The 13795-nt window shown below is 39.7% G+C and overlaps 1 protein-coding gene across 10 annotated transcripts in view; it reads left to right on the top strand.

Moving 5' to 3' along the window:
- The window catches only part of FAM13C (family with sequence similarity 13 member C), a 115678-nt gene that overhangs the window by 22437 nt on the left and 79446 nt on the right, over nt 1-13795 (top strand). For all 10 annotated transcript variants that reach the window (XM_042033296.1, XM_042033297.1, XM_042033295.1 and 7 more), the window contains exon 6: nt 8662-8708. In XM_042033296.1, coding sequence (XP_041889230.1) covers nt 8662-8708 — 47 coding nt within the window. The remainder of the gene's footprint in view (nt 1-8661; nt 8709-13795) is intronic.

Raw genomic sequence — 13795 nt, 5'->3', positions numbered from 1 at the left:
CTCAAAATCTGTGTGTGCTGGAGATCTTCCTCAAACATTCTAAAAACACTTGCTTTGGGATGGGATTCATTTGGATTTGAATATAAAATAAGTATTGTTTGTTGGCTTCTTGTCATTCTTGAGAAGCCGAAGAGTTGCCGTGTCTCCAAGTTGTCTGTCTCCATGAGCTGCTTTCCAGGCAGTGACAGCGCTTCCTCTGCAGGAAGCACTGCTCGCACTGTCTCTGCAGGCATTCAGAACAAAGACCTTGCCCATCAGCTGGACAGCCCAATGTGTGAGCACGTGGAAGGCTTGACACCAGTTACATGCAGCTCCTAGAAATCCCAGAAGAGAGAAAAGACTCATTAAAAGTGAGATGTGACAATAGCAGCTTGGCTTACTCCACCGTGGAGTGTGTTGCAAAAGCTTTTTCACATGAGCCCTAATTTCTTCTGATTTCTGTAGTTCACAGTAATTTTAGGGTGCTCCCAGAGTGTAGTGTGTTGGTAGGCTTTTCTACAGGCACATGGCATCTTTGGAGTACAGGTGGCTGGATGTTTAGAGTATCCCTGGGGCCACATCAGCTCATGCAGTTGCGGTTAGGGATTGCTGCACTTTGTTGCAGAGTTGCGCTTACTGTTGTACTTTGCTTCTCCTGCCTTGCCAAAACTTTTCTTCAGGTACCTCTTGCTCATCCTTCCTTTCCTCTCTTGAGTTTGTATCACTTTATTTTTTGCTTTGTTTAGTGCAGCAAATATAGATTTCCTCCAGCTTGTACTGAGCAAGATGGGAGGTGATGCTGCATAGAATGTAGGCTCTGTAGGGCTAAACTTTTAAAATTCTTGAAATTTAGACCTATTATTCACTTTCAGTGTGATTTATGTCTCTCTACTCCTCATTTGTGCCTCCAGAATCAATCCCCAGTGAAAATTCTGCTTTCTGCTTTACCCCTGCTCACCTCAGTGGCCACTTAGCAGAAGGTTTCACCTATGAGTTAACTAAATGGGGCATTTTGTGTGTCCTTGCATGGCATGCAGTGGAAACATGCATGGGCCCTATTAATATCTGTTCTTACATAAACAGAACCAATTTTATTCAGTTCTGCAGCTAAGGAAGCACTGTGGGAACAAGACAGCCAAAAGCTTGGGAATTACTCTACAAGGAAGGATCTCAGTGTTTCTTGGCAAAAGCTGCTTATGCTCAAGGCTTTCTTGGTAAGAGCCAACAGTAACAAGGTCTTATTCTGAATAGGAGTCTAAATAAACAGAATTTTTCTGCCTTTTTTGAAAGCTCACACACAGAAATCACGAAGTTTATTTCAAAGAAGGGTGATTTTTTATCTAGTTATAGCCAGATACTCAATTTTGAGGAGGGATTCTAATGAAAGAAAAGAGGAGTTGGAGTCCCAAATGGGGACTTATGGAAAATTCTCTTTTCTTTATTTACTTCCAAATACTGACAGGATGGAAATTTTTTTTTCCTCCATTCTCTGTCTGTTGGTTTCCTTAACATAGAAAGACAAAACTGAAAGGCATATGGTGGCTTACTTAGCAATAATTGGATTACTAACATCAGTTGCTATCAGAATTTTATTACAATAGCTACGGAGGTGGCTGAATTGTTGTAGATGGTCATATATAGAATGCCTTTTTGGGGGGTGATGGAGACTGTAATAGAGGCATTAGGTGGCATTAGATTCACAATGTCATAACTTCTAAATGCCTTCGAATTTTTTTTTTTTTGCACATGTATATTGAATTTAAATGTTAAATGAGAACTTGTGCCTGGAAGGTCAGTATCTGCAATGCTGTGTCGTGCACACAGGTGCACCAGGGAATGTGGGGAACTCTCTTTGATAATGGTTTCTTAGCTGGGCTGAACACTGATAGCTCTGTGACTCTGATATCCGCACCAGAGACTCTGCCTGTTAAGCTGGTACCAGCACAAATGCCATTTGATGCTGGTGCTTTGTCTCAAGGGGTGCTGCTTCAAAGGTGTCTCTGGTTTCCAAAGACTGCCTCTGGCTGGATAATATTTCAGTGTAAAGATAACATCATCAGAGATAAGAATAAGGAAAAGATGAATGATACTGTTTGTTCTTGGGTTATTGCTGTTTGTTTTCCCTGGGCTGGAAGATAGAGTTAGGAGGAAATTCAGAACGAAATCTTGCATACTGAAAGCTGCTGCAGAGCTGGCAGGAACTGATATGAGAGGGCAGGGCTCTGCCTTATATCCTTCTCCTTTGTGCATTATTCTCCCCCTTCCTTCATGAAATCCTGTCTTCAGCCACCTCTAGCTTTCTGTTCTAATAACATGCTGCAGTGGGAACCTCAGACTGATGGGGAACGTGTGACCCAGTGTATCTGTGCACTGCAGAGGAAGAAGGAGCCTGTTCCCCTTGGCCTGTTTTCCAATTGCCCGTTCCCAATATGTCTTCATGTTATCAGTGGAAATATTTGTAGGAAACCAAGCAATCACTACTGAATGCACTGATCTTCAAATAAATCAGGATAGCTGCTCAGTCTTTTGCATTCAGTGCACACTGCAACAGCTGATGTGCAACAAGGCTATTTGCTGAGACCTGCATACAAATGCAACAGTAAGGAGACACCAATCTGCAGAACAAAACTGAAAAAATTCACACCATATGTTCAGCACCACTGATAAAAATGAGCCATTTATTCCCAGGTCCAAAAATAAGTTTGTAACTCTATTTATGAACTTGTTTTTCTGGATCCAAACATAATAGAATGCAACCCATAATTTCTTAACTGCTCACAATTGCACCTGACCATCTGAAAGATATTTCTGAGGTCTTGGAAAAGCCTGTAAGAATCAGAGAAGGACCAAAAAAGCACAGAGAAAATCACAATAGTAAAACAATTAAAAGGCAATAACTTTTAAAATAATTGAGGAAGTATTTAAATTAAGAAATAATCTTGATTCCCATTTCCTGGGAATGTGCACTGTGCAAGGAAATAGAAGGTAATTATGCTAAGAAGACCTGTGGTAAAATCTTTAATTATAATCATTCAGAGAGAAGTTAATTAAAAGCACATCTTTAATGTAGCAGAATGGTTTTCCCTACATGCCACCATTTGGGACTGACTCTCTTCTGCCCTCTCTGTTATTTAGCTTAAATAGTAACAAATAGCTGTGAATGCAGTTCTAATTTTCTCTTATCTGCTGAACAATGGCTTGTGTTCCAGGAGGGGTTGTGCAGAAGGCTGTAGTCTTTCTACAGGAGAAGAAATAGCCCCTCTCAGTCCCTATTGCTGTGTAAAGAAGTTACAAGAGTAACTGCAAAATTTGAATTTATGAGTTTCCTGGGAGGTGGCTTTGGCCATGCTTCCTTTTTTGCTCCTGTTTTCCACCACCAAGTGGGTCCCAGGTGTGCAGTATTGATATCCCTGTTGGTGGTCAGTCTCCATAAGCTGCTGGTCTGGTACTGCACTCACAGCAGCTGCCAGCCTGCCTGAGCTCCATGGGGTGGGATGATTGGCCATGGAAATAATGTAAGGAAGTAGGAAGCGGAGATGTAAACACGGCCATGCAGTTGAAGTCTGGTGATGAAGGTGGTTTTTCAAATGCCCAGCAGGTGGACACTGCTTTTCTTTAAAGAGGGAACTTTGTGCCTACCTGAATGCCGAGCACTGTTAGGCTGCCACAGCCTTATGGTAATTAATCACAGCTTAGGAAGGAGAGCAGAGAGGGTTTTCTCCAGATTTTTTTTCCAGAAGTGATTTAAAAGTTTCTCAAAAGGTGAGGAAATTGACCTTGATATGAAAAATCTGTGGGGTAGGAACACACTCCTATTCCAGACTCTCTTCTCTATGACGTGTCAGTGCCCAAATACTTGGCGTGTATGTTTTGGTGTTTGGTGGTTTTTTATTTTTAAGCCATGAAATTTGTTTCCAAATAATTTCTATGTCTCTTTCCCCAGCTAGGCTGCACTAAATGATTGCTAACAGGGGTAATATTTCATTTGGCTGCAGGCTTCCCAAATTAGAGTTTAGTTTATGGTGTTCAAAACCAAATCAGCCCCAACACTGTTGTAGCTGTCCATGTTTCTGGCTTACAAACCCCACACCAGCAGCGAAATGCATCCTCTTTCTGCACCTTGCCCCCAAAAAGTCAATGCTAATGGACACAATAAGGCAAATCAGTTCTGAAGCTTCTAGGTGAGACATTAAGAAGAACTTTTGGAAAGAGACTGGCTGAAAGAGAAGGGCTAGAACTCCTGCGTCTTCAAAATGTTTGTCTATCTGGCAGGCAGTGTTCCAAAGCAATTGTGTGCTCTGAGGCCATGTGTCAGCTGAAATTTGAGATGGGTGGAAAGCTGACTGTGAGGCTGGCTTGAACGGTAAGTGAACAGGACAAACACTTCCACCCTGCACAAGTTCTATGTTCAAGCTATTGTGCAGCAGATGCTTGAAAGCTGCTCATGAGAAGTCTGTGAAGAGCTGGAGGTGCTGGGATGATACAATCCATTGAGGTTTTTTTTGGCAAAGCAAACCCTCTGAAGATGCTTTCTGAGCACCAGAGTGAAGTGGCATTACAGGGCTTTGTGTCGCAGGTCTGAGATGGGACAGAGAGGGAGGAACCAGGCCAAAGCAGTAAGGTAACATGTCTAAACTGAGGTTTTAATATGCATCAAACAGCACAAATTGAAAAATGGCTATAGACACATTTAATCAGGGTAATTGGAAAGCCTTTTTAGGAGTTTAGTTTGTATTACCCAGCTCAGTGTACAGAAATGATGAGTTCACATTGTATCAGTTTCAAGAGTTGATAATGCAGTGAGTGATTGCCTAGTTTTTATCAGCTCTGAGTGAAATTTTTCAATTTAAAAGTTGCTGTTTCTGTTAAAAGAACAAACATTTAAACATATAGGCAGGTGGCAGGTTCTACAAACTGTCCACAAAATTAAAAATAACAGTATGTCATCAAAATTCTATCAACTGAGATAACCTCAGGCTGCTGGAAATTTCTGATCTAGAAAAGTTGGACTAATATGTTCTGGCCATAGGAAGAGAGAGAAGGCCCAGTCAAAACCTAACGTTTCTGCTTCTACTAATTTTTAATATTCTGTACAAAAGATCCATTAATAAATTTTGAGATTAAAGACTTAACTAATTGTGATAGTGAATACTTAAATATCTTCCATTTCAAGATATTTTTTTACTAATCTGTTTCTATCATAGGGTTTTCCTTTGGTAAAATAATGTTTATCAATATTATATATATTCCTTAAGGGTAAAATCATGGATATCTCTGCTCCAAATCTCCTAGGTTCTGTCTACAAGGTGAACTCTCAACAGCAAATGGCACACTAATTTTTCATTCTGCTTAAAATGCAGATAAAATATTGCCATTGAGTAATAAAGGTATAGGTTACATTTGTAAGATATACCTTAGTTCCTTTCATGCTAAAACAATTCAGCTCAAAGCATCTTGCTGGTGCACCAGCAAGATATTTATTACCATGGCAAATTTACTTACTACCTTCTTGATGTTACATGACCTCAGATTATTAAATGACTATCAAACATAATAATAGCTTTCAAAGAGCATAATAAAACTAAACATCTCTACAGTGCTGTGGAGTACTGCAATATAATCTCAATTAAAAAAAGTAAAACTGAAGTCTACGGGGATTCCTGTATGTTGTATACTCAGAGAAGATGCATTAATAAAATTAATGCATATATTGTTGAGCCCTGTTCCTCTTTGGAATGCAAATTCCTAGATCTTGGAAGTGCCAAGGTAGCTGCAGAGTAGCTGAACCTATCAGTGCCAGATATTGACTCAGATTTGCTGTACCTATAAGAAGCCTGTCTCTAGCAGGTGATCTCTCAAAAGCTGTGTTTTAATAAATTATCTCACAGCAGTTCATTTTGCTGTGAATTTTGAGATACTATATTCAGAAATGTGTGCAGCCTTTCTTCAAGACTTGGTGTTATATCTTCTCTCCCAACAGTGCTTTTATAATTACTTTCTTTAATAAGAAGCCAGAAAAATATTTGCCATAGCAAAGTTTAGCAGAACGAATTCAAGGTGTTATGTCCAAAACACCATTGGGAAGATTTTGGGTTATAAGGGTGTGCACTTTTAAAAAGTACTGGCTTTTCTTTAAATATTCCTGCCACTGAAGATGATGACTTTGAGGCTACAAGCTGGTGTTTTTGTATAAGTAGATGCTGGAAAAAAGTGTCCTCAATGCACTGTACTGATTTAAGTCCTCCCCTTGCCTTGCAGTTTTTTACTTAAAACTGTACTGTCAAACAAACGGCTTTTCTTCAGCATATTTTACCCTCCGTTCAAACAGCAGTTTGGCTAAATGCAATATGCAATAGCTTTGTGAACCACCCTGCAGTGGATTAACCATTGGTGAAAGAAGTAAAAAAAATTAGACCCAAAGCCCAACTTTAAAATGGAAAGAAAAAAAATCGATGTGTTTGTGCGTCTTTATCAGACACAAAATGTTTATTTTGCAGACTTGTTCTATTCTGTGGCTCCAGATTCTTTGGCTACAAGGGATGTATTTTTAAATTTTGAATGAGTTGTTAATTAGAGCAATTTCTTACACTAATTAACTGCAAAGATCCCTGGAGAAGTCTCTGTTCTTATGCAGAAATCCATGTGAGATTAAAAAACTGTGATGTGTATTTAGGGTGCAGTGACAGAAGCAATGAAGCTGTGAGTGCTGTGTGTTCATAGCTGCACCACTTCCACAGAGAGTTCATTTCCTTTGTTAGTACTGTAAAGTTCAGGAATTAGTGCCTCTTGTTGAAAAGGTTCCAGTGAAGACCATGCAATAATTAAAGCTGATTTTTCTAGAGGGAATTTGAACAAAAATAATGCTGACTCTTTAACCTAGGGGCACTGCAGGGGAAAGGGGAAGCCTAGGTTAAATCCCAGATGTTTAACAAAATATTGGAGCAAGCCCAGAATAAAATAAGGCAGCTGGATGGGATGGGATTAAATGTACTCACTCACTGGAGTTTGCAGGGGACGTTCCTAGGTTTATGACTGTAGAATAACTCAAGATAGAAGAGACCTCAGGAATTCCTGAGGAGGAGTTTTCCTTGCCCCAGAGTGTCTGCAGTGCTCAGACAGGTGTATTGGCTGGTAAATCCAGTGCACTGGGATGCTGGAAAGTGAGAAGTAGTACTTTTGGGCAACAGATTTAAAAAATTGCAATTTCTTATTTACAGTCAGGAAATTTATAGTGAAAGTGGAATTTTTTAGCAGTATTAGGGCAGGAGATCAAAGAAAGCACGTGAAGAGACTTGGGGTCACAGGTGGGCATTCTCACGTGCCAACCCATTGATCTGAGAGCTCTTGAGCGCATTATCTTCCTTTTCAGCTGAGCATTTTCAGCATTAGGGTTGTAAGTGAACGGAAATTGTGTAGTTCAGCACTGTGCATGAAATTCCTCTTGGCAGGCACGGAGTGCTTTGTGTGTGTGTAAGATTTGGGTCTTGCTTTATTTAACAAGGCACTTCAGTGCTTGCCAGCCTGCTTAGCATATAGAAGCTCTTGGAACTAAGCACATGCATGTTTCCCTCACTTGGGACTAAACCAGGAGTTTTGCATTTTCATTATAATTATTCTAAGGTTACTTGAGGCTTGATCAAGGTTACTTGATCACTTTTTGTGCTTGACGAGTTCCTCCTGAGTAGCTCTGATTAGGTAAGTAGTGGCTGTTTCACTGCTGCGCGATAAACACATGACAGATGTAATTGCAATAACACTTTTGTGTCTGTACTAAAAACTGGTGAATATTTGGAATTTTCTAATTTTCTAGTTGACGCAGGAAAAAATCGCAAGGAACAAAAGGATAAAAAGTGAAAAGGGTATCAAAACTAGAACAGTTTTTCCAGTTTCCATTTTACATCGTTAACTGGCTGGGGTCCGGATAACACAAGATCTGATTCAAACCTCTATTATCTCTAAAATTTAAAATAGCACCACTGAGGTCTTTCAAAGGTAAAATGTAGTTCAATTTTAAATGGCAAAAGCTCCAGCTGGTTTGGGGAGAGATTTTTAAAATCCTTCCCATTTGGCTACTTTGGTGTTTCTTGTAGATGTCTCCTGTATTCAACTACGAACTCCTGCTGTTTTGTATTTGTATCTTCCATTTCTCATAATATTTACCAATTACAGGGTTATCGCAGCTCTTATATTGTGTAAAACTGTGGGTGCCCTGCACAGAAGGGAATTTAATACATGGAATACATGACATTTTTGATGACCTCTGAGCCTTTGGATGCCTTTGAGTGACCGCTTGACCTTTTCTGTTACCTCTGACCACATGGGTGACCTTTGAGCTCTGGAAGACCTGTGACCTTTTGGCAACATTTTGAGCTCATCATGACCTTTCAGTGACCTTTGACCCTGCAAGACCATTTGTCCTTTTGCAATGACCTGTGTCCCAGGATGACATCAGAACTTTGGGAATGACCTCTGGTGTGTTTTCTGTTCCAATTTTGTTAGCATTTGTAGCTCCCTCACCAGGGCTATGCTGAAGTCTTGACTACAAGAACATTGCAAATGCTTAGAAGAGCCAGAAGTGCTGTTTATCCTCCCAAAAATAGCCCAGAAAGCACAAGTGAGCAGTGATCAAACTGGTCTGGAATTGCAATTCAGCCTTGTACATTCTGTTTCTTCTCTCCACAGGCAAGCAACAAAGAGGATGCAGAAAGAGACAGACTCACATTGCTAAGGTAGGATGAAAACATCCCTTATTCAACTGCTTCACGGAAACTTTTGATATCTCAAGAAAAATTTGTGTACTATACTACTCTAATGTAATGACAGTTGGTTTGTTGGAGATTTGCTGGAGGAATAACCTAAAGAGTGAAACTTCTCAAAGTCTTAATGCTGATGTGTATCAGCTGTAGACAGATAGATGCAGGCCATTGTCACCAGCTAACTCCCAAACAAATGTATTGTTGACTCCTGGGTGGGTGGTTTGTGTGGGTTTTTCCTCAGTATTCCTCTAAAGTTTTATTTTGCTTGTAAATCCCTACATCGTGGGTCATGCGTTGGTATGACCTGAGGGGCCAGGAGGAACTGCCTGGTGTCAGAAACCATTTAACTCGTGTGGAGTTGCACCAGTTGGCAGATTTACAATCAGTAAATATAACAATAATTGAAATCCTTTGCTGTGTTTCTGTCCGAAAGACTTGGCTTTTATGAGACTGGCATTTCTCTAAGCAAACAGCATTATGTTATGCCCCAAGACTAGATTTCCTTGCATCATTTCTCCAGCACACTTGTCTGATTTACCACAAGGCCATAGCTTAGCAAAACAATTTCTTATGAGGAATATTTTTACTCATAAAATTCTAGAACCACAGTAATATCTTCCACCCCATTTGCATTTTGGACTAAAAATACGTGGACTAAGCTAATAGCCACTGGAAAATCATGGTACACATTCCAGTCTTTAAGATATTGAGATGTTGTGAGACCAAGTTTATTGAATTCTACAGTAAAACAGCTGAGGAACAATGTCATGGTTCAGAACAACTTCAAGTATTTCCCAAATATTTTGCACTGCCAGACGCTGCTGAAGTATCCCACTTAATATTCTGTTTGCTTTGCCAGTAATGCAGCAGATTAATAAACCACATTAGGTAGGAAATAGCTTTTTGAGAGAACTAGGAAAGATAATTCAAGGTTTTAGACAAAGCTATTGAAGCAGAAGCAGGCTGGCATTTCCCAGAAGCTAATCAAATACTAGCAGAGCAACAAGGGAGCGTAACACATCATTTGTAAGTCAAAAGTCAAGAGAGAAGATTTTAAAAGATACTTTAGAAAAATACTGTTTCCATTTGCCAGCAGACAGTACCTCTCAAAGTCAAGCTTCTATCACTATAGAAATCACCAAGCCCCGTTGAAACAATCATCTGTTCTGTGAGGGAGCATCTTCTAAATCACAGTGATGGTTTAGGACTGGTGGAGGACCTGCACAGGCTCCTTACTCACTGCTGGATCTGGGACATGCGGTCAGGTTCAGTAGATAATAGAAATTCTGGGTGTTTTATTTCTACATTTTTTGATCACAGTCAAACTACTGGCAATTGTTTTTTTCTGCTCACACTGAATTTCAGTTCTTCCTGCCATGCACTGTTGATACGTAATGCTTTGGATGTCCATCTGGGTTATAGACAACTGAATTTCAGTAGCTGCAGTGAAAGGAGAAAAAAACAAACCAAAACTGTGTGTGTAAATGTTTTTGATAAATGCTGGAGTATACCATCAGGGAGACAGTGAACACTCAGCTTCAACTCTAGTGGACCTAGGGCATTCTTCTCAGGGATTTAAGATCAAATCCCTTTGGATACAGAGTAGAATTAAAGCCAAATTTTCTGTCTTGAGTTTGTGCCCTATTTTGGATTTTAAAAAATCATTTAATTCTCAAATATTTTTTGGTAAATTTGTGCACTATGATTTTGTCTCCCTAACTGAAATTTGTGCAGGACCCTAAGTTCTGTATTCTTGAGACATCCAGATTCACATTTCTCAGAGAACTTCATGTTCACTGGTGTGCATTCTTTTACAACCAAGATCTGGTGAAGGTCAGCAAAAGGCGCTTTTTTTCCTGGAACTCAACTTGAATATGCCATTCTTGAAAGCAATGCTTTTTTATTTGTTTAAGAAGTACTGTCAAGTGGGCTAATTGCTGATGTGAACTTCCTGACTTGTTTGTATTCATTTCAACAAAACTAAGTAAATGCCCTTGGTAAATACTCACTCGGCAAACCCTTAGGCCAGTCAATAAAGCTGTATCCCCAATCATTTGTTACTGTCACTCTGCTGAAGTGAAAATGCACAGTAATTTGTTTCTAGCAAAATAGGATGAACCAATCCCTTGGCCATTTAGTTTGAGGTAGTGTCTTGTCTGAGCAGAGAAGGGAGCCCTTGAATGAAGTGAGCTCACCTCCAGCAAGCAGGGGCATTATTTGCCTTGAGATCCCACTGCTGGTCTAAAAGTATTATCCAATGCCAAGGTCACTTCTGAGAACAGCTTTTAGATGTGACAGTCTGCTCCCCGAAAGGTGTGTACTGCACAAAGACCAAAACCCATGGAATAAATGTGTAGGAGAGAGAGCTGTAGCCTCAGTCTGCTGTGATGGGAATAAGTATTGCAATCAAGAAGCTGCTGGGTGTATTGTGAAGCCTCCTGGTTCTAAAGCAAAATGTTGGTGTTTGGTTGCCATAAAATTACCTTTTCCTTAAGTCTAAGCACAAGGAATTGCTGCCCAGTTTCTCAGTAAATACATAAGTAAAGAATGATGCTCTCAAGAGTACATGATTGGGAAAGGACAGGAAGTCTACTTTACCTTTCCCAAATTGATGGCTAGTTCTGAACTGAGAGCAAGGCTAATTACCATGCACCTTCTTTCACGTCCCTGACGTGGAATATGTTCTTTGTTGTTTGACATGCATTTGTGCTGCTGCTTTTATAATACAGCAGTTTCAGAGCAAACGGGATGATGCTTCCCTTTTTCAGTTACTTCATGTGCTCTTGTATTCCAGAACTGAAACTTGTCCCAGTAATTTAACATTTATCAAATTCCTTTTATCATGAAAAAGTGAGGACAACTCACAGTTTAGGCTAGCAAGTTACGGACTTCTGTGACTTTAATTTTGTGTAACGATTGTTGTTTTTCATTTAGTGTTACACCCTTTTAAAGCAAATCAGTGTGATACCACAAGATCCCTGTCAACTGATTTTCTGCTTTGTTTCATAGAGGCTTAAGTTCATGGCATATACAAATCTCTTATCTTAGGAATCTGACATACAGAAGTGTGTTTGATACACGTCTATCTGTGTGCTTAGCAGGCAGTTTTAATCCCTACATTAAGTCAGTTATTAAGGGCAAATAAAAGTGCTTGTCTTGGGGGACAGACTATTAACATATACAGGAATCTCAAAATGTTGCAGGATATTTTTCTTTTGGAAAAAAATAATTAAGGCAGATCCATCCTGTTGGGCTTTGGTTTTTATTGTTTCAGTGTAAAAGCTAATTATTAAATCTAATTAGATTTACCTGCTCTGCTGGCTAAATTTGAGAGTAACTGGAGGTACACCCTGTGTCTCTGTAACCAGGACAGTGTCACCAGGCTGGCTGTGCACTCTGCTAAACGCTGCTGAATCCAGCAGGCACAAATAGCACTGTTGTTGTTATGGGAAACTGGTCTTTTGTCCTGCCTGCTCCAATGCCAGTACAATCCTGCTGCCTTTTGGAAAGAGAAGTGCAGAGTAACCAGAGGCCTTAGAATATAAAATATTTGTGATACAAAGCTGACATACCTTGTCACATCTATCAAGGATGTTTTGTCAGAAAGTGCCTAGGGATTAACAAACTAGCAGGTCCACAAGACAAGTCTGAAATGGATGAAGTGTGTTTTGAAGGAAGGGATCACAAGGCTGATGTTTCACTTCTCCTCCTTTGCTCTCCAGATACTCTTTTCATAAAATATTCAGAGGCACAATGGTAATTTGTAGTGAAGACCAAACATGGTAAAAATGACAAGCAATGGCAAGTGTGTGATAAAGCTTTTCAGGGTAGTTTTTCCTCTGAACTGATATTTCGTCTGTTCACGCTTTGTATTTTAAACAGCTTTTTAATTTTTCCTCGATTCAGATGAGTTGACCAAGGTTTGGAAATCTGTGGTTACACAGTAAGCTTGAGATACTAATGCCTCCCTACAATGGGATTACTTTTAGGGTTTTGCTTGGTTTATTTTGGTTTTTCTAATTTTTTTGATCTTCTCACAAAATATAGTAAATCAAAAATCTGGTTTTCAGATTTTTCTTGGTAGTGAGGTCAGTGGGGAAGACTTATTAATCAGTAAAAGCTCTCGGCTTTGCTTTAGTCTCCCAAAACCACTTTTTAAATTTTCTAGGTGAGAATTTTAGAGAAATTCACTGTTTTGTATGTTTGTCCACATGCATAGTCATGTCCACGGGATTACCTTGGTGTTGGTTGAACTGATGTAAAATTCCATGTGGAGCTTTCTTTCCTTTGGTTTTAAGAGTAGGTTATTTGACTTTTTTTCTGCTTGATATGAATTTAACTAAAGTAAACCTGATTAAAGGGCAATACATCCACATTATTTTGCACTAGCTTGACTAAATCGGCTTAATATTCCTTCCCCATGGTGTGCCAGCACTGCAGAGTGATGTGTAATGTGGTGTGATAACACTCTGTTGGCTCCCTCACATCCATTTAGGATGACCTGCTTCTACCACTGCCACTGCTACTCCACTGCTTACATTGACCTTTTGAAGTTTTGGGACTTTGTTTGTTTGTATTTGTTGTGTGGTGGTTTTGTTTTTCCCACAGTAATGTTTGTAACAGGATTTCTTTCTGTTTATGCAATCAGGCTGGTCAGGAGAAAGCGAGTGCAGTCATTTTGGGCACTGCCTGTGGGCATGGAGGGATAGATCCAGGCTAAGCAGACACAGTCACATCTCCTCTGATAGAGCCCATGAATGTACAGGGAATGTGATCCACTGTCCAGAGCCAACTCAGCTCTGCTGGGTACTGATACAGGGAATTTTTCAAGTGGTTTCAATGGGGATGCAGACTGAAACTATGGAACTACGCTTTCTAAGTAGGCATTGTGCCAAAGGTCAAGGTTTCATTTCTAACTTTTCATGTTAGGATAGAAATTAGAAAATAAATATTAGAAAGGAAAGAACTTTTGAGTATTTTTCAACCAAAGAGAATAGTTTCCATTCAGTAACAAGTGACATGTGCAAAATCCTTGCAAAGTGTTGCTGGCAATCATTGTA

The sequence above is a fragment of the Corvus kubaryi genome, unplaced genomic scaffold, assembly GCF_017639235.1.
Source record: "Corvus kubaryi isolate FWS band 111438036 unplaced genomic scaffold, C.kubaryi_AGA036_p1.0 37357, whole genome shotgun sequence".
Classification (NCBI taxonomy): Eukaryota; Metazoa; Chordata; class Aves; order Passeriformes; family Corvidae; genus Corvus; species Corvus kubaryi.
The sequence above is the reverse complement of the archived record's forward strand: the minus strand, read 5'-3'. Positions and strand labels throughout refer to the sequence as shown.